Raw genomic sequence first — 20150 nt, forward strand, 5'->3', positions numbered from 1 at the left:
GATCATCTTCTACTAGTTTACTAAAAGCTGTCAGTAAAGGATGCAATGGAGGTGTGAAAGTACTCGGTTTCCTAAGATCTTTCACATGTATCTGATCATTGTTCTTAAAGAAAATTCTAAGAGAAATGCTCCTTACAAATAATTTAAAATCTCGTAGTGTCTCCTCATAGCTACTCTTAGTGCTGGGGATAAAAGATAAGCCCCTAGTTAGCAGTTCCTCTTCTGTTACAGTGAGTGTGCGTTTCGACAATTTAACTATTATGTGTTCATCTTCCCTTCCCACATTTTCTTGATGTTCCGATTCATGGGACGTTGAGGGGATAGTTTCCTTTTCTGTCTGCCCCTGCTGGCAGACCTTGTTCTCCCATCTCTCCTCTCTAAATTTATAGGTAAAGGGTGTGTTGCATTAAAGTGCAGACCTCCTTCTAGACCACTGCCCCCTCTCTGGTTTAATAGCATATTACTACCCTGTGCTATATTCCCTTGAGTGGTATTCCCTTTATTCACTTTCCTCTTTACCACCATTTCAGCTGGGCAGATTTACTAGGGTTCCAATTTAGGGCTGGATAAAGCAGTGAAAAGATTCATTTAACTGCTCCTTTTGTCTCTAGATTTATGTTTTAAATTTATACTGTAAGAACTTTGCTATGTCTAGTTCCAGTTCTTCCTGGACTGGCACACAACACAAACATACGTTTGTGCCAGGGAGCTAGGCTCAATACAATGTTAAGACCAAAGCAATGATGCATTATCTTTGCTCTAGAAAGACTATCATTGCGTGCACAGCACTGGTGGTGAAAAGGCATTTAAGACTGTGGAATTTTCATCTCTCTGCAGAACGTTATTTGCTTTAGACTTTCTTCTGGCACTCATGAAAGTCGATCTTGCTCATTTAACATTGTACAGAGTCAAGATTGACTTTCACAAGTTCCAGAAGAAAGTCTTGAACAAAGAATAAGGCAGAAGCTGCTGTTGTTGAAATATGTGTGGTTCTAATCCTGTCTTTTTGTGCAAGTGGACATGGCAACACTGCCCACTGTCCTGATCAACAAATGTTAAATAAATAAAAATAAATACATTTTTGTGCAAGTGGACATGGCAACACTGCCCACTGTCCTGATCAACAAATGTTACATAAATAAAAATAAATACATTTTTGTGCAAATGGACATGGCAACACTGCCCACTGTCCTGGTCAACAAATGTTAAATAAATAAATAAACAAAAAAAATACATGTTTGTGCAAGTGGACATGGCAACACTGCCCACTGTCTCCTTATTGTTTCCTAACCTTTAAATCAACCAAAACCATTCATCAGGATCCAAATATAATGTTAATAGAAAAAACATGGGAAGTGGCCAGCCCTTGCATAATTTCCCAATGAGCTATTGATATATTTGACAAGATTCAAATCTTCCTTACCTAACCTGAGGGAGCCAATATAATGTATTGGCCCTAATTTCTTGATATTCTCTTATCCATCCAATGCAGAAACAATGAAACTGAACTTTGACTAACTAGCAGCCACAGCAGGACAATATCTTGATTTGAAAGGGGGTAGAGATAAGCTGAGCTACTTAGCAATTGTCTCTCCCTTTGTATGAAGATACACAGGGGCTCAGCTATAGGTATATCTACTCCAAGAATAGTTCTAGTTCCACTAAGCTGTCCAACCTTCACCTTTCCTCAATACATTAATAAAAATTATTAAAATGACTGCCAAGGCCCAGATTTCATACAAAGCTAAAGCCTGTCCTATCCCGTACTGGCTAGTATTGTCACTCAACTACAGAAAATGGCAGGTTCATTCCTACGGGGGAAAATGATTCAAGGTTACAGAAAACACATTGGCTTCCTAGCATGGGGAAGTTAAGGGCCTCCAGACTATATTTTTTTTAATACAGGGTGGTCCACATTAAACAAAAAATATATCTCACACACTTCCACACATAAGTGGACCTGAAAGCAATATGACTTGCACCACGCCAGATTAATCAGGTCTGTCTGTCTGTCCATTTGATTCCATTATCTTTCATGGCATGCTAAGCTAGCTAAGATAAATTATTGCTTAGATTTCTTGCAGAACCAATTATGCTCTCTTCAAATTCTGTAAGAACCACTCACCAGGTGCTACCTAGGCCTATAAAAAGATATGAGTTTAGCTTTACTTCCCAGGGGGATCTGGATGTGGCATTTGAGTAATAGAGGCTGTAGTATATTTTGCTTGGAGGGATATGTTATATAGCAGAGATCCTGGCATTTCAAACTCTATGCTAGTGGTCCTTCTGGAAAGATGTCTTCTCCTTCACAGACATCTTCAGGGCAACTGGAGCACTGAAACCCTTGCAAGCTCTAGCCATGCTGAAGCCAGGGGAACAAACCATTTAGCATTTTATTAATTTTATGCTTATATGCCTATCTTTTTGAGGAATATTTTAGAATTGGTGATATTATGTTTACCCCTGAGTAATCATAGTAGATGACCCTATCACCCAGTAACAAGGCAAGACATTCTCTATTGGCTAGATCAGAACATGAGATCTCCATGTTGCCAGGGCCATAAGCAGTTTTCTGTACCTCTTTGAGGATATCCATTATGGCTCTTGGCATCAGTTTAATCTGCTAGGTCTTTGAAGATGTGGATTTATTACTTCTTATGCACAGGAGAAGTACTAGAACTTTTATCTTGAGAAATCAGATATAGACTTTGCTGAATAAACTAGGTATTTCTAGATGCCTTTTCTGAATAAACTGTGTATTTCTAGATGCCGTCTCAATGTAAAACATTTCATAGATAGTTACTAGGAAGGTGTCACAAAAATCACGATCATAGCAAGTTCTATTTAGTCTCCATTGAAAACTATGGATTCAGTTCCACCCAACCGAAGAGAAATTATAAATCAAAAACGTTTTCTAGAACACTAAAACTTTTATCTCTACGCCAACTGGAAATGTACCAGATTCAACTGAATTACCCAGTGCAATTACTTTCCACTCCGCCCAATCAAATCAATTCACCTCCTAACTTGGTGACTTCCATCGTCCTTTACCTGACACCTGGCTAATCTGCACTCTCATGCTCCATCTTCAGTTTGCCCATTTTCCTTCTAATTAACTTATTGATCCCTATACTCCCAGCAGCAACGTAACATCTTTTCTGTCCTCCTCTACTTCCATCCTGTATTTTTTGTTCCCATTACCAAATATGCCAATGTTTTTTGCAAGTCTGACATCTAAATATAAGATTGGCATTAGTACAACTTTTTATCAATTGTAGTACTATGCAATGATAAACGACACATGGGTGAAGAAAATTTAGTATTGTTAAATGTTTGATTATATTATCAATCTACATACAAGTTATGCTGTCTCAGAATTTGTACTATGGAGCATTGTCCCAAAATGTCCTTTTTTCCCCTAAAACTTGTGATGTTGTTACACCTCTGCACACTATGTTTTTATGTAATTGACTTCTTAGTATTGTATGCTGTATTCATCTTTTCACTGTTGAACTTTTCTTACAGGATTTTGCTAAGAAGTGGCTATTAGCTCTGTCAGACTTTCCTGGTTAGCAAATGCAAATGAATAAATTGATTAATTAACTAAATTAATTAATTGATATTGCGTGTGATCCTTCCAATATTTTTATACATGACATTCCGTAATGCCTGCAATAGAATTTTGCCTTTTCTGATTATGCAAATTTATGCAATAGGGCTGATAGACCAGGACATGCAGAAAGAGTTAAAAGAGAAGTGACAATATGAGTTGAATGGTCTGAAACATGATATTTTAAATTCATGGTAAAAACAAAATGCAAATTAATACATCTGACAAGCAAGATAAAGGAAGTGAAAATGCAAATTGAGAGGAACAGTAGTAACAAAAAAGAGGATTGGGACCTGAGACTGTTATATTAGATGACATAAGATAAATAAAAGATAAACAGGCAATCTGAGAAAGCTGCAAGCGAATCTAGTGAGAAATCAGAATGCAAAGTAGGAAACGTCAGTAGCAATCAAGCATTTATTACACAAAATATACATGCTGAATAAATACATACTTTTGATATTATACCCAAGTCATAGCTGAAAATGGTTCCAGTCTAATTACCTTAAAATATAACAACAAATATTATCCTTCTGAATAGACAGCTGCTAATGCCCACATCCAAAGTCCTATGAGAAGTTCTACAGGATTTAGCTTTGCAGAGGAAGAATAGGAACACCTTTGATAATACAACAGGAAATAATATACAGTTTGCATCAGCCAACATATAAACTGAGGAGAGAGGCCCATTTGTCTGGTAGTTTAATGCTGTGATTCTCTTGAGATAGTTGTTAATCAAATCAGTCAGTGATTCCTTGCTGAAAAGGAGTACTTGTGCCAACCAGGTTTACCCAGAGAGCAAGTAATAATAATAATTACTATTATTATTATTATTATTATTATTTATTAATAACTGAAGTGTTCAGATATGCTTCGACCAGAAAAAAAAGAGGCAGCCAGAAAACAAAAGACACAGAAAGGAAACAAGCCTATGTATGTACTTCAAGGAATTAAGACTGCATGTGGGTAGATGTATAAAACAAGTCAATGAAGTTTGAAAATGTAAGGTGGATAGATTACATAGGCCACAAGGAATGTTATTTTCACAGAAAGGGTGGTGGTAGCTGAAACAGTAATGATATCAAAAACAATGATAAAATTCAGGAATATGCATGGAAGGTGTACTGCACTTCTTATTGATGTAAATGATGTCCAGCTTATGGACTATACAGGGGAAATAGGTACTTTAGGTGATCCAAACAACCATTATATGCCAGTAATATCTGTGATTTGATATTTCATGCTATTTCTGTCTTGTACCTGCCATCTGCTTATTTTTGTCCTTGTGTGCATATGTTGTGTTATGGTCTTGTGGTTTTGATCATTTTACCTTTCTGACACTTTTTTTCTATGTGTTTTTCCTGAAAAAAGTTGCCTGTCTTAATACGACCTATGCAGTTATCAGTATGTAATAAAAATACAAATAAGACAGTCAGTGACTAAAAACTTGCTTAAGCTCATTTATTTGACAGTGAGTAGGACCCCTTCCCTCCCCTCTTCCCTACTAATGCACCCACCACCTTTAGTAATATTTTCCTGTATTAAACGTAGTAGTTGGAGATACATCAAAGTATAATTGTTTTTTTTTCCTTTCCATTTGTTTTTCTTCTGCTACATTGAATGATCTTTAGACTGTTTATTTTCCTTTGAATGCTATTTATGATGATAAGAAGAAAAACACCCTTTCCTATATGTCAGCAGTTTTGAATTCTAGTCACACTGTTCTTTGATGTCTAGGCCAGTTTCTTGAATAAAATCTATCAGTGAATCTCTAGTGCTGTTTGTCTGTCTGCCAGTTGTGGGAGACAGAGACTTCGTCCTTAGTGTCATATCTTGATAACATTCTTCTTGACACAGTTAGAGGGCTTTGTTGTCCTTCTGCATACCTGTATCTTAAACAGCTCCACGTAGTATAAAATGTGTAATTCTAGGCACTGTCTAGGTTATTATTACACTACAAGTCCTGCACTTGTAAAGAAAAATATAGAGCACACATTTGTTTCTCAAATTCTAATGTTTGTGACCAATGTATCCAGAAACTCAAAACACTTCAGTATACAAATCAACAAGCTACATATTTAACTGTAAGATGATTGATCATCTTTGTCTTATGTGTAACTGTCATATGTGGCATGTACTTCCTACCCTAATGAACCTTACATGTGGGAAGAAAATTTACCGGACAATAAAAATACACCTCTGATAGACATGTGTCACAGGTCATGCTTTTGGTCAGTAGCACTAGTTTCATTTGTTTGAGAAATGGACCACAGTATCTAGGAATATTTTAGTTGTTAACCAGGTAAGCCCACGCGATACAAGTGTCCATTTCAGAGGTGACATAGGAACAGTGTCTAGTTATATAACTTGCTCAAAGTCACACAGTTGGAAAATGGAGGCTGTGAGAATCAAACCTGAACTGCAGGGAACAGCTCCTAGTTCTTATCTTCTGTATTCTTTTACTTATTCCCAAAGAGGCTAAACTACTACCACTATTTTCTCCAAAGTCCCATGCCAATGCTAAAAAGTAAGAATGCAGCCATTAAAGTTGTTACCCATACCAAATTGCTTGGAGTCCCATAGATGATAACTTAAAGTTTGATCTTCACATACAAGACTGTATAAAAACAACTCATCAAAAGCTAGGTCTACTATATAGAGCAAAATAATTCCTTACTCCTTCAAGTAGAATCACGCTAGCTAACGCTTATCTTTTACCCTCTCTTTTCTATGGCTAACCTATTTTGATTAACATCCAGATCTCTCTTAAATCGCAACTGGAGCAATGCTATAATAAGATAGCTAAATTTGCAGCTGACCTGCCACATAAAGCTCATCATTGCTCTGCATTAACCTGCCACATAAAGCTCATCATTTGTCCACATTACATGCTCTCAGCTGGTTAAAACTCCCACATCAACTAGTCCATACACAACGTCTTTTAAGCTATAAAATACTATATAACCCCTCTACCTGCTCTTCTATCTCTGTAGTACTTCATCACTACCTCCTAAATAACTGTCTGCACTCTCAGGACAAAAATCTGTTTGAAAGCTAGAAACCAAAAAAGTGTGGGGCTAAGTTTATACTCACACTGCATATCCAAGCTATAGAACTCTATCCCAAATTCAATGAGAACTGTACCTAGCCTGCATGTATTTAAGTCCTCTCTCAAAGAATGTCTCACTAACTCATGACTATGCCCAGGGACCTCAGCTGTGGGATGTATATTAACAAATATGTTGCATTGTTACTAACCTCTCATCATGCTATCTACACCTGCCCTCTTTCCACTCCTAGGGTGGACTTGTATATATATATTTTTTATTTCCTAGCACAGCAGACTATACTTCTAATGCTTATAATACTTTTGTATATACTGATTATCATTGTGATGACCCTGCACTGGACCAGTAATCAAGGAACCTCAATCCTTACCACTGGCACCTGTGGAGGGACATTCATTGGGAGGATAACAAGTGCACACACAGTATTTCTAGATGCAACTCTCTGCATCAAATGCAGTTTCCCTTAAGAGCACATAGAGACCACAGTCTGTTCGAGGCTGGTTTCCCCTCTTTCTCCAGATCCCCAACAAGTCTCCCCACTGGCACAGCTATAGAGTTGAGATCTCAGCTGAGTGACCAAGCCAAGACCTCCAGCACTGTCTCTGTCCAACCAGCGCTTCATATCCCTGTCCAAAGTAGCTGACACACACACTCTTTGAGGTTTGATTTACACACATACCTGGGAAAGGTTGGCACAGCTTTACTAGCTATGTCCACTTCTGCCCAGACTATAAGACAGTAACCACTGCCACCAATCACTCCTTATCAGCTATTTCAGGGCCCTTAACAAAGGGTGTCCTAGGCAACTAGTGTCCTAGACTGAGGTTAACCTTCAGGCCTCCTCGGTTAACATATATATTTAAACAGTTACAATAGTGTATGTACATTTCTGTTCTCTTCCAGTAGGGCACACTGTGGATACATTTTAAGCACAAGCACTTTACAAATACCTTTTCAACACAAACATCTGTACAAAGTAGTTTGATATACACATGACATACAGTTCTAATACATTTGTAACACAAGCATCTTATATTAATTAGTTTGATATTCACAAATGACATATAATTACTTACAAAATTCCAGCCAGCTTTGCTGGCAGTACCTCCTTACCTCACACTTCTTCCCCCCCTTCATGTTCATGCTTTAGAAAAATATCTGAAATTAAATTACTTTATAGGCTAGGCCATAAAGATGATTCAATGCAGCCAGAGACACAAAGTCTGTACTAGGAAGCTTTCTATATTGTCTTGGGCTGAACTAATTGCTAGTTTGGAAACATGAAGGAATGCAATTGTTTTATGACTTCCAGCACTTGCCAAAGATCTGAGAAAAAGCCCTTGTCTGGGTAATTTTACAGGTGGATGCTAAATACTGCCAGCAGCCACCAATGGGGGGGTGGCATGAGAACTAGACATCAGAAGACCAGAAATTATATCATTCTGCAAGCTATCCCAGTAGTAATATTTTAGATATTATTTTGAGAAAATCCCTCATTGGGAGGGTGGCCTAATGGTTAAGGTGTTTGCCTTACAAACACAAAGTGCAGGGTTCGGGTCTCACAAGGGATAATTGGCTAGGCTTAAAATGGCTCGTAAGAGCAGTTAGCTTAGTACTAATCTATGAACATACTATGAACATAGAAGTCTCTTAGTGAGACAGAGCATTCTGTATTCTTTCTTGGACCTGACAACAAAAGAAGAACCAATCACCACATCTGCTTTGCTCTAAGTAAGTTGCTAGGGTATAGTAACTATCTTAGATACGGTCAGGAATATAGCGAAGCTTAGTGTAGATTTTGTTTTTCTTTATTTGTGTGAGCCTGTACTGCAATGATATTTTAAATATTTCCTGTGGTTTTGAACTCTGATGTCGCTGTGAATATATATTTAGTATCCCCGCAGTTGGGTGGGCATTCAAAAGACATGCGTAAATGGGCGTGCCTTTGTTGAAGGTTGAACGTTGAGCTGGCACCTCGGCGTTCATCAAAATCTACTGCCAATCATTAGCGGACCGGAGTTCCACTGTGGTGACCCCTAACCGGGAAAAGCCGAAAGACAACAAAATTGTCTTGTTCTTTTATTATTTATTATTAAACATATTTAAACCTTTCATTGTGGCTGATCTGTGTAGAGATATTTACATTTTGAGAGTACTTGCATATTTATTTAGTGACACTGTGAGGGCCACTCCTAATAGCTTTGCTCTTGGTCAAACTACCATTTGTATTTGTATTAATATTACACAGTAAAATTGGACACCCTTTGTTAAGGGCCCTGAAGTAGCTGATAAGGAGTGACTAGTGGCAGTGGTAACTGACTTATGGTCTGGGCAGAGGGGGGCATAGCTATTAAACCTGTGCCAACCTTTCCTAGGTGTGTGTGTGTAACTCAAACCTCAAAGAGTGTCTGTGTGTGTGTGTGTGTGTGTGTGTGTGTGTGTGTGTGTGTGTGTGTGTGTGTGTGTGTGTGTGTGTGTGTGTGTGTGAGCTACTTGGGCAAGGGCACGAAGCACTGGTTGGACAGAGAGGGTGCTGGAGGTATTGGCTTGGTCACTTAGTTGAGATCTTAACTCTATAGCTGTGCTAGTGGGGAGTCTTATTGGAGATCTGGAGAATGAGGGAGAAACCAGCCCAGGACTGACTGTGGTCTCTGTGTGCTCTTAAGGGAAATTGCACTTGATGCAGAGAGCTGCATCTGGAAATATTGTGTGTGTACCTGTTATCCTCAAAGTGAACGTCCAACCCACAGATGCCAGTGGTGAGGATTGAGGCTCCTTGATTACTGGTGCAGTGCAGGGTCATCACAATCCTATTTGTCATTTTTTTTATTTTTATTTTTACATCACTGGTGTCTCCTCATGCATTATTATATACTATGTATTCACTATATGTGTATATGTTTTTTTTAATTACATTTGTACTAGTGTTTTATTTAATATTTTAATTCACTGGAGCTTTTCTCCCTGGGCTTCCACTGAAAATGGATATTATTACTCAGTTAGACTTTCCCAGTAAACAAGTGTCAATAAATATATAAATAAGTAAATAAATAAATATTCACAGTAAGATGGACACCTCACCTCTCTCTCTCTCTCTACCCCCATTTGTCTGATACATACGGGCGGGGTCACACTGACATTGCAGACCGTTTTGGGTCCAAGGCCTCTTTATGGTGATGAAGGGAAAACCCCTTCCATTCTGCTAGGTATGGTTTCCTTTTATTTCCTTTCTGACTCTCCCTCATAATTGTAAATACAGCCTCACTGGAACATGCGCCTAAAGGACTGTTGGACTACCCATGCTATCAGCCCTATGGTCTTCTGTTTGGGATGCATGAGTGAACCCGTGCTCTGAAATAAGAAAGTCACATGCTGAAGTAATGGAGCAGGGTCTATCAATCTCAAAAAGGTAGAAAGTTAACATTGCCTCAGCATGGTCTGTCCTCCATCTCTCTCTCAAGTTCTTAAAGCAATATGTGGTGCCTCTGTTAAAGTAGCAGTTTTCATACCTGAATGTGCTAGTGTCACTAATGTGGCAGCTTAGCCCAGAGGGCTAATGTTAACATGTTTTATCTGTAGTCTTGGGTTTGATTCCTTTAGTTTCTGTTTGCAAATTGTGTGACTCTAAGCACATCTTTTTGTCAAGCATGCCTCCTGAGTCAACGTTGAAAAATGGCATTTGTGTCTTATGTGCTTACTCAGTAGGTAAATAAATATGTCTCGAATCAGCAGTAGTCCTTTTCTATTCATTTTTTATATAAGCGGACTAAACTAGATGTGCAAAACTAGTACTTTGTTTTCCTCAAAATGTTGTTCTTCACTGCACTGATCTGCTGTGTTTGCTACATCTGTATGATAATTGCCAGACTATATACAGGTTAATAACTCTGTAGTACGCTTAATATCTTATATTGTAAAAAGCTCGATTTGGATCTCATCATTTCTATTCGCAGTCGAGAAGTCACTCCACTTCTGTATTCTCACTGGCTGCCATTGAGAAAAGGGATGTCTAGTTTCAGTAGGTCTACTTCCTTAAAATAATTTCTATGGCTATTCGTATGTTCCTTTCTGATTATATTACTAGCCTTACTTTCTGAATTCTTACTGCTCCATGCTGCTGTAGATTACTGCTTCTATTACAAATGAGTAAAAACAGGTAGCTTTTCACTCAAAAGAAAAAAAAATCAGATAAATATTTTGTAACCAGACAATGGCCAGAAAAGCCATGAACAATTAGCAGCATGTGTGTTGGACAGAGGAACCACCGAGGAAGGGTGGGAGTGAGTGGTTGATGTTAGCACTCCCATCCCAGGGGGAGAGTTACCCATGCTACTGCATGACTGGTTCCTGCAGAAGGCAGGAGTATAGCATGTTCGCATCAGGTGAAGACATTAATGCCCACCAACAATGCATAGCAAAGCCGGTGCATTAAACAGATGCGTGAGAATGTTCTTGTACCACTCCATGGCACTGCAGTAGTATGTGGACATCGTGTTGCTGTGGGATCAGCATGCAGGCCAGGAAGAAAAAAAAAACTAACCACTTTCTGCGGCTGCTGAGATGATGGCGTCTTAGCTACTCAAGTGCCCCGTAACCATGAGTCATCTGACAGTGAAGCACTGCTATGCAAGTGAACCCCCCCCCCCCCCCAGGAGGTTCAGTTATTCAGAGGTGATGAGGAACACATTGGTGCAAAAAGCACATAGAAAACAATATATATACTTATAAATAACAGCTAAGTCCTGAGTGACATTTATGTGCATGTCATTCAATAATGAGGTAAAGAAGCAGGGTTAAATATAACACATTTTAGTTTAATATGTTTCTTAATATGCTTGTTTCAGCCTTGAAAAAGATTATGCATATTTCTGTAGATTTGTTCATTCCTCATACTATAAATTCTGAAGCTGATTAAGTTGCAAACACAAGGGGTGCATAATCTACATAATTTTCTGATTAAACAAATAGTGTGAGGCTAGGAATGGCACACATTCAAACTGGAGCTCTTTTCTTCTTCAGAGCCATTTCAGTTTAGCACTGCAAAGTAAATGAAAGTTCTACTTTTACAAAATATGATTAAAGGGCTCTAAAAAGTCCATGCAAAATCTGTGGAAACTTCAAAAGCTCAAGAAAGCTGTATGATTTTCCAAAAGGATAACTAAGGTTAATAGAAAAAAATGTGAAACTGAAACTGGCCAAATGAAAGAGAAGAAAAGTTTGCATCTGCCCAGGATAATGATAGTGGAAGTAATAGTTCTAAAAGTCTGTGTCTGCGTCAAAGGTAAAAGTGTGCAGCATAACAAAAGAAAAATAGAAAGAGCTTAGTGCAGTACAGACAAATAAAAATATAATGTGGACAAAAAAACACTTTGCAAAAGTGAGATGGCTATAATCTTTGATTTAGAACCTGCTAAATAAGAATTGAGTATTCAGCAGGTAGTAGCAAAGAGACACAATTTCTCACCTTGTAAATTAAAATAACTTTTTCTGTCTAAACATTACTATACATTGCACTTCTGCTTGCACATACTGTGCAGTTTTTGCCTCAAGTCTAGGTTGTGGCTACAAACAATCACAGCACTTAACAAATACCAAAGACACAAACTAGAAAAGGTGAACATTACAGGGGTGAAAGGACTCAAAAATACTGTCACAATGAGATAAGATAGATCTTGATAATGCGAGATTGGAACAAATTCAGGATACTAACAAAATAGGGGCTGTAATCTAGTAGGTATTCCACTCCCTGCTGACAGGCCTGAACTTGGAAAACTGCAATCACAAATGTCCAAAACATAGAAGAATGAATAAGTATGCTGTGTTTTTTTTTTTTTTTTTTTTGCAGGGAAGGTGGCAGACCTCCCACACTCTCCCAAACTTATATATAATCTCCATAGTTGCAGCAACTTGAAGAAAGAGAAATCTCCCAAAAGAAGGGCATCACTGTCAGTTCACACTTAAAAGTTAGACCAACAGTGATTTCCCATGGAAAACAGTAATCAGTTTTGTGTTCCTCTGCATTTTGTGCTTCAGACAATTGATGCTCGAGGAACTTTATCTTGACTACCTGCAGATGTACGCAGATGTACCATATGGTTTGGCATGGAATACTATACTATTTATTTGTTTATTACAGGTAAGTGATTTGGACCACTAAGGTCTTTTCACCATATCTCTCGAAGACAATGAAATATCCAGGTAAGAAACCAATCATGGCACTTAACATTAAAATTTTAAAATCAAATAGTACATAACTCTTCCCATTTCCAGCAGAATTGTATGATACTTCTCAAAAACACAGATGTAAAAATCTTAGGGTGATAAGAATGACATAAAAAAATAACTATATTATTAAATGCACAGAGTACAATCTGTGGAGATTATTTATTTATTATTTATTTAAGTTTGATGACCAAGGACGTCCACTGGGCCAAGAAGAGCCCATTTTCAGTGGAGGCCCAGGGAGAAAAGCTCCACAATAATTGCAAGTTACATTTCACATGTTACAAAAGGACATAGTTCATACAGCTAATTAAACATTTACAGATAAGCTCCATAATATTTGCAATTGGCTTGTCACAATGTTACAAAAATGAAAAGACATAATTCAATACAGAAATTTCAACATTTATATAAAATGAAGATTTTGTTATAAACTCAATTGTAGGTTTAACATTTCAAAATATATAGCTACTAGCCATTAGTAGGTTAGGAAAATATTATGCATGGAGAGGGTAATAGTATATTTGAGATTGGAGAGTATAGTACAATAGATATAAGAGAGAAGAGTCAGTGCAAGGTGGAATGGGGGGGTTAAGCTGGAGCATGGAAAGGGCATTCCCATTTGGAAGAAAGATGAGAGAGTAGCCGAGATTTGAAAATTGTATGGTTAGGTAGGCTGTGTAGGTGTGTGGGGAGAGAGTTCCACTGTTTAGATAAGGAGTGGGGCAGCAGTAGATGGCCAGGAGGTCATGCAGGTTTGTGGACCTGACAGAGATTTTGTTTTTTGGATCTGAGTGAGCGGTTGGGAATGTAAAGTTTTAAGGAAGTAGTGAGAGCTGAGCAGTTGGCAGGTTTAAAGATGAGCTTGTGGGCAATGGCAGTTGGAGTACTTCAAGCCAGTTGAGAGTGAGGAGGAAGTGGCAGTGGTGGGATGAGTTTTTTTGAATTGGTTGCAGATTTGAGATGTTGTGGTAGCTGGATTCAAGTTTGGACCAAAGGCCAATGTGGAGATTGGTGAAAAGAGGGGCACCATACATAACGGAGGGGAGTAGGAAGGTAGATGTAAGAGTTTGACGGGTAGAGGAGCTTAGGAAGTGCTTGTGCCTGTAGAGAAGACCTAACTTTTGGTGGATTTTCTTGATTGTGGAGTGGATGTGGGTGTCAAATTTTAGTTATTCATCAATAATGATGCCTAGAAGCTTGGTGCTGGGAACAATTTCAAGGAGGGTGTTGTTTTGGCTCTGTATGGTGAATGTGGATTTGTCAATGGAGTTTTCGGTAGGGGAAAAAAATTAGTTTGGTTTTATTTGCATTTAGTGCCAGATGGTTAGACTGCATCCAGGTTTCTGGTTTGTAGAAGGCTAGTTGGGTTTTTGCTAGGAGCTCGGATGGAGAGAAGGCTGAGCAGATGATTATTAAGTCATCTGCTTAGTGGATGATAGATGAGTCTGGGATAGACTGGTGAAAGTTGTTAATGAATAGGTTGAAGAGAAGAGGGACAAGAAAAGAACCTTGTGAGACACCTGTGGGTGTGAGAAGGATGGGGGAGGTTGAAGATTTCCATTGGACATTTTGTTGGTGGTTGGACAAGTAGCTGGAAAGCCAGGCGATGGTGGTGGGAGAGAGGTGTAGGGTGGAGAGTTGGGATATAAGTAGGGTGTGTGAGATGGTGTCAAAGGCCTTTGACAGATCTAGGAATAGTGTGGATAGGAATTTGCCTGAGTTGCATTCGAAATTTATGGTTTCAAGAAAGGAAAGAAGGGCAGTCATGGTGCTGTGGCCCGGGCAAAAGCCATGCTGGGTAGGGGATATGAGATTGTTTAGTGTTAGGTGTGCCATGAGGTGTACTTGCATTGTTTTCTCCAGTATTTTAGAAAGAGGGGAAAGGATGGCAGTACGCCTGAAGTTGGTGGTATCAGTATTTTTGCCACCTTTGTGGAGGGGGATGATGTAAGCATGGCACCAGATAGAAGGGACATATGGTTCTTGTATGGATCTATTTATAAGAATAGAGATGAGATAGGCAATGCTGTCTGCAGATTGTTTGAGAAAGGTGGGTGGAAGGTTGTCAGGTGCATTGCAACAGGGTTTGAATTTGAGGAGAAGATTAATGAATCATCATCATCTTCTTTTGGCTGTTCCCATTAGGGGTCGCCACAGCAGATCACCTGTTTCCATTTCTTCCTGTCCTCTGCATCTTGCTCTGTCACACCAACCACCTGTGTGTCCTCTCTTACCATATCCATAAACCTTATCTTAGGCCTTCCTCTTTTCCTGTTACCTGGTAGCTTCACCCTTAGCATCTTTTTCCCAATATACTCAGCATCCCTCCTCAGCACATGTCCAAACCAATGTAATCTTGCCTCTCTGGCTTTGTCTCCAAACCTTCCAACCTGGGCTGACCCTCTAATATACTTATTCCTAACCTGTCCAACCTCATCACACCCAGTGCAAATCTTAATATCTTTAACTCTGCCACATCCAGTTCAAACTCCTGCCTTTTTGTCAATGCCATTGTCTCCAACCCATATAACATAGCTGGTCTCACTACCCTCTTGTAGACCTTCCCTTTCACTCTTACAGGTACTCGTCTGTCACAAATGACTCCTGACACTCTTCTCCACCCAATCCATCCTGCCTGTACTCTCTTCTTCACCTCTCTTCCACACTCACAGTTACTCTCAACTATTGACCCCAAGTATTTAAACTCATCCACCTTCACCACCTCTACTCCTTGCATCCTCACCATTCCTCTATCCTCCCTCTCATTCACACACATATATTCTGTCTTAGTCCTGCTGACCTTCATTCCTCTTCTCTATAGAGCATATCAACATCTCTCCAGGGTCTCCTCCACCTGTTCCCTACTCTCACTACAGATCACAATGTTGTCTGCAAACATCATAGTCCACGGGGACTCCTGTCTTATCTCGTCTGTCAACCTGTCCATTACCATTGCAAATAAGAAAGTGAATGAAATTGCAAAAATCTATGTCAAACTTTGTGACACAGTGTTTTGTTTTTGCTTCAAACAAAGAAAAATGTAGCACGTAGGCCTCTTTCTTTAACTTATTGATACTGAAATTTATTTGACATTTGTTTACTGGGAAATTCTAATTGGGTATGAGCCCATTTTCAGCAGAGGCCCAAGGAGAAAAGCTCCACAGTACACATTAAACAGAATTAAAAAAAAATCAAACAATGGTATTAAGACAATAACAAAATAGTACAATTTGTGAATATAGTAAAAGAAAATAAACAAAATATAATGCAAGAAATAAAGTTGACCATACATTATATACAAGATAGAAGACAGTATGTTGGTTATGTCAGGTACTAAACAGCTTCAAAATAGTGTGACGGAGTGTTCAGAAAATCATGTGAAGGGGTAAATCAAGCCTGAAACTAGGCATAGACATTCAAAAAGGTTTGTCTTTGGCATAATGGTTACCAAATAAACACAAGTTACAAGGTTTGACTCTCACCTCTGATGGAAATTGGCTAGGCTTAAAATGGCCCACATGGGTGGCTAGCCCAGCACTCACCTATGAACCGAAAACATGTACAGGTAGGATGTGTGCTCTTGTCAGTCATAACCCAATGGCAAAGTAGCTAAGACACAGTGTAAATAAAATGAGCATGAAATTTATATTAAGTAAATCAGATCTAGACAGCAGCTAAGAGTAAACTACTACCTAAGAAGCATTGCATATCAACCTCAAATCTGTTTGCATAATCAAATCATTGTAGAACAACTGCAGTTAAGTAACTGCAGCCTTTTTATTTGCCTTAGTGAAAGCTGACAGTTTATTGGAGAACAGAAAGGTAAGAATTTGCAGACAGGCAACTAGAATCAGTTGATACAAAGGACTGCGATTCACTCTTAATGCCAAAAAAAACTCTGGATTTTTGAGACTCTTTTCATTGTCTTGGTCAAGGCTAATTGTTTATGTACTGTGTTGCACCTTTTCAAATGCCCATAGTGTGTCTAACTTTTATTTATATAGTTTGTCTATTTACTTATGCATATCGATCTATTTATCTACTTATTAGTAAGTAAAACGGTGAGATTTTGCAGGCAAGCCGCGCCTAAAATCAATAAAAGCTGAGGAGTGATTTTAATTTTATTGTAATATACTTAATGTTGAGTTTTGCATGTCATATTAAGATAGTTGAGTGTTTCCGATATAGACATTGTTTCAACAGAATAAAATGTTTCTAGTCCTAAATTCACAGGAAATTGACCATTTCTTGCCCTCATCCCAACAGGACAAAACTGTCCGAACTGGGAATGAGCTGCGAAAGAGGGGCAGTGGGTGAGGTGATGACACGCCGTAACATCTCAGCATGGTACCTCTGGTAGCAAATGATCTGTGAATATGGTTTATTCAGTAAACGGAATGAATTCCTCTTACTTACTACATTTGAAATTCTTTTAGACTAGGGAACCTAACCAAAACATCCACATGATGGGTCAGAACATGGCCTCAGATATGTGCTTGTATGCTACAGAGTATCTTTCCAGAGTTTTGGATTTAATTATAATGCTTATCTGTTACTGTGTATACAGCTTGTACTTAAATACAACTTTTGCAGTTTTAGCTCTGACATTGGATTAGCAGTCGCACTGCTTAAATGCATTTTTTTTCTTATTTGCAAATTAAAAGAGTTGTCAGTCTTCGCAAAACTAGATTATTACCATGCAAATGTTAATGAAGACAGAAATGTAGTTACAGTGCTTTGTCTCTAATTGCACAAAGCTGGACAAAGCCCAAAATGCGGACTTATTTTAAATATTGGTCTTATGCGGTTACATAGTTGCTAGAATAACAGGATTTGTGTTTGCATACATTTTCTGAACGATATGAATGAAGTCTGACACTTAAATATATTTTTCTGTTCGGTTCGGAGACTTCGATCTTCAATGATTTGCCAGAAAACCACAAATTTGGTGAGTAGCATACCAAACAATATGAGGCAAAAAAATCTGTACATTATGCAAAAATCTGGCGTGTAAACAATGGAAATAAGCCTAACTCTACTGAGTTCAGAAATTGCTTGCGTGCTGATGATATTGCATTCTTTAATGCATGAAGAAATGTGTTTTGGAGTACATATAAATGCTAGTGCTGTCCTGTTTTCTTTAAAAAGTCAGACAACATACAGGTGCGTGTGTGTGTTTTGGTGGGGGAGAGGGGGGCATACGTTTTTAAAAAGTTAAACGAAGCCAGAATTGTCACTTACAATACAGAAATTAGATTTTGCAAAAGGAGACAGTACAAGTCTGACTTTTCATTGAAAAAATATATACAGCAGAATGGGAATGGGGAAGGCTAAAACGTTTTGTTGCAAGATGCAGAGCTGCATGAGTTGCCTAACCGTAGCTCTCAGCCTTCCATCTCCAAAATGAGGAACACTCACCTTCATAATGTGGAACAAATGGTCAAAATGTGGAACACATACTAATGGCTTACTAACAACTTCAACTAGGAAGGTCATAGGATGGTTAAAATATGCTGGTTTTACGTATAAAGAAGATCATTTAATGAATTAATATGATTAATTTCTATTTACCATCGATTTCACTTAAAAAAATTCCTAACACTGAATGTGTGACAGACTCTTTCAATGTGGAACTTTGAGGAACTTCGAGGAACATGAACTTTTTAAGACCCCAAATGAGGTACGTTCCTCGTAATGGGGTACACTTGAGAGGTATGCCTAACAGCAATAACCACGGATTTCAATGCGAAAATCGAGATAGAGTTGTCCATTCCACAATAACTTGGCTAAGACTCCAGGCCAGGTTTTCCTGCTCTCTTCTGCCACTGCAGGTTTCCATTGGGCCAGTACTAGGTGACATCATGGCTACTCGAGGAGGATGGAATCTTATTACTCAGCGCGAGAGTGCGCGGGTGCATTCCGAGTACCGTGCAGATAGGAAGCTGTAGCAGAGAAAGCTGCAGGGAGGTAGGCAGTAAAACCGCATCAAAGTCAGAGCCCCAGACCCAAGTATGCACTGCAGACTAAGGTTGTCGGAGGACTAAGATCGTGTTTCAAATGGTTTATCTTATGCGTTCAGAGCTGCAATATGACAAGACAGGCAGTTCTGAGAAAATGTTTGATGGCTCTCGAAAGACCAGGCATCTGCTGGATACCGTGAAATTAGAACTGTGTGGGGATTCCACCCCCGTGGTGTTGCACAGTTTTACTCAGCTCGATCCCGATCTACCTGTATTGGAGGTAAGGGCGGTTGTTGTTATTATACTTCTTTTGAGGCCATGGACGGATTTCGATAGATCAACTGGTTTGCTTTGTTTTGAATCGGCTTCATTCACTTTGCTAAACACTACTGGAAAGAAGCGATGCACCTCCTGGTCCCATCTGATGGGGAAGGTTATCATCCATCTCTTGCTTTATAGCTGTATTTACAAGTGCAGCTCTTGTGTAGTAAATTATGGACGCCGGTAACTTTTGCTGCTGTTATTTTGTTAAATCTCACACTACTGTCCTTGGGTGCTACCTGTTTCAAAGTAATTTAGAATTAACGTGAGCGTCATACAAAAGTTGTATTAGCTCAGGTGTACAAGATAGCAAACGACAGTTGTTTTCTGCATTGATGTAGTTGTATTTCATTCAGTAGCCCACTCATCAGAAAACGATAGTTTGTTAGCAGTACTCCCACAATTTTCGCAAATTCAAAATAAGTATATTTCTATTATTTTGTAACATTTGCGCTGTCAGAACTGTTGCAAATAATTATTTCATGTCAGACATGCACGGTGTTTATGAAACTACTGAACGGGGCGATTTGTATGGTGGCTTTTAGAACTTTGTATGACACCGTAATCACATTTATTAGATTGCATCCTTTCAGAATGATGTCTTCGTATGGCACTTGTGCAGTTTATTTGTTCATGTAAACTGTTGGCATGTATTGTTTATATACTGTAAGGAAGGCGCCGTGAATTGAAGACTGTAATTTGTCAACTAAGTTGTTGTGATCTATTCATTTTATTCATTAGGATTTACTTATGAGCAGGAGATAGCAAAGACAAGTGTTTCCTGGAGCAATAAAGTGGGGAATGTTATAATACAAAACCCAATAAAGTACCTTGTATTTCTGAAATGGAGAACAGAGCTTTGATGGGAGGCCCCCATTTACAGATGTGTGTTTTGTGGCACTGTATGTTTTTTTTAATCTAGACCTTGATGACAGAGCAGTTAAGGTCCAGTTTCTTTACATACTG

General features: G+C 38.7%; 1 protein-coding gene across 2 annotated transcripts in view; it reads left to right on the forward strand.

Moving 5' to 3' along the window:
• Positions 1-20150, forward strand: part of RALGDS (ral guanine nucleotide dissociation stimulator) — a 1010677-nt gene that overhangs the window by 854282 nt on the left and 136245 nt on the right. The window contains exon 1 of one of the 2 annotated variants that reach the window (XM_044058281.1): positions 18833-19143. The exons of the other annotated variant lie outside the window; for it this stretch is intronic. Coding sequence (XP_043914216.1) covers positions 18961-19143 — 183 coding nt within the window. The 5' untranslated portion in view covers positions 18833-18960. Of the gene's footprint in view, positions 1-18832; positions 19144-20150 lie in introns of those variants that run through there. 2 annotated transcript variants of the gene reach the window in all.

Source organism: Protopterus annectens, chromosome 16.part0 (assembly GCF_019279795.1).
Source record: "Protopterus annectens isolate FY-2018-M chromosome 16.part0, PAN1.0, whole genome shotgun sequence".
In the NCBI taxonomy this organism is placed as follows: domain Eukaryota; kingdom Metazoa; phylum Chordata; order Ceratodontiformes; family Protopteridae; genus Protopterus; species Protopterus annectens.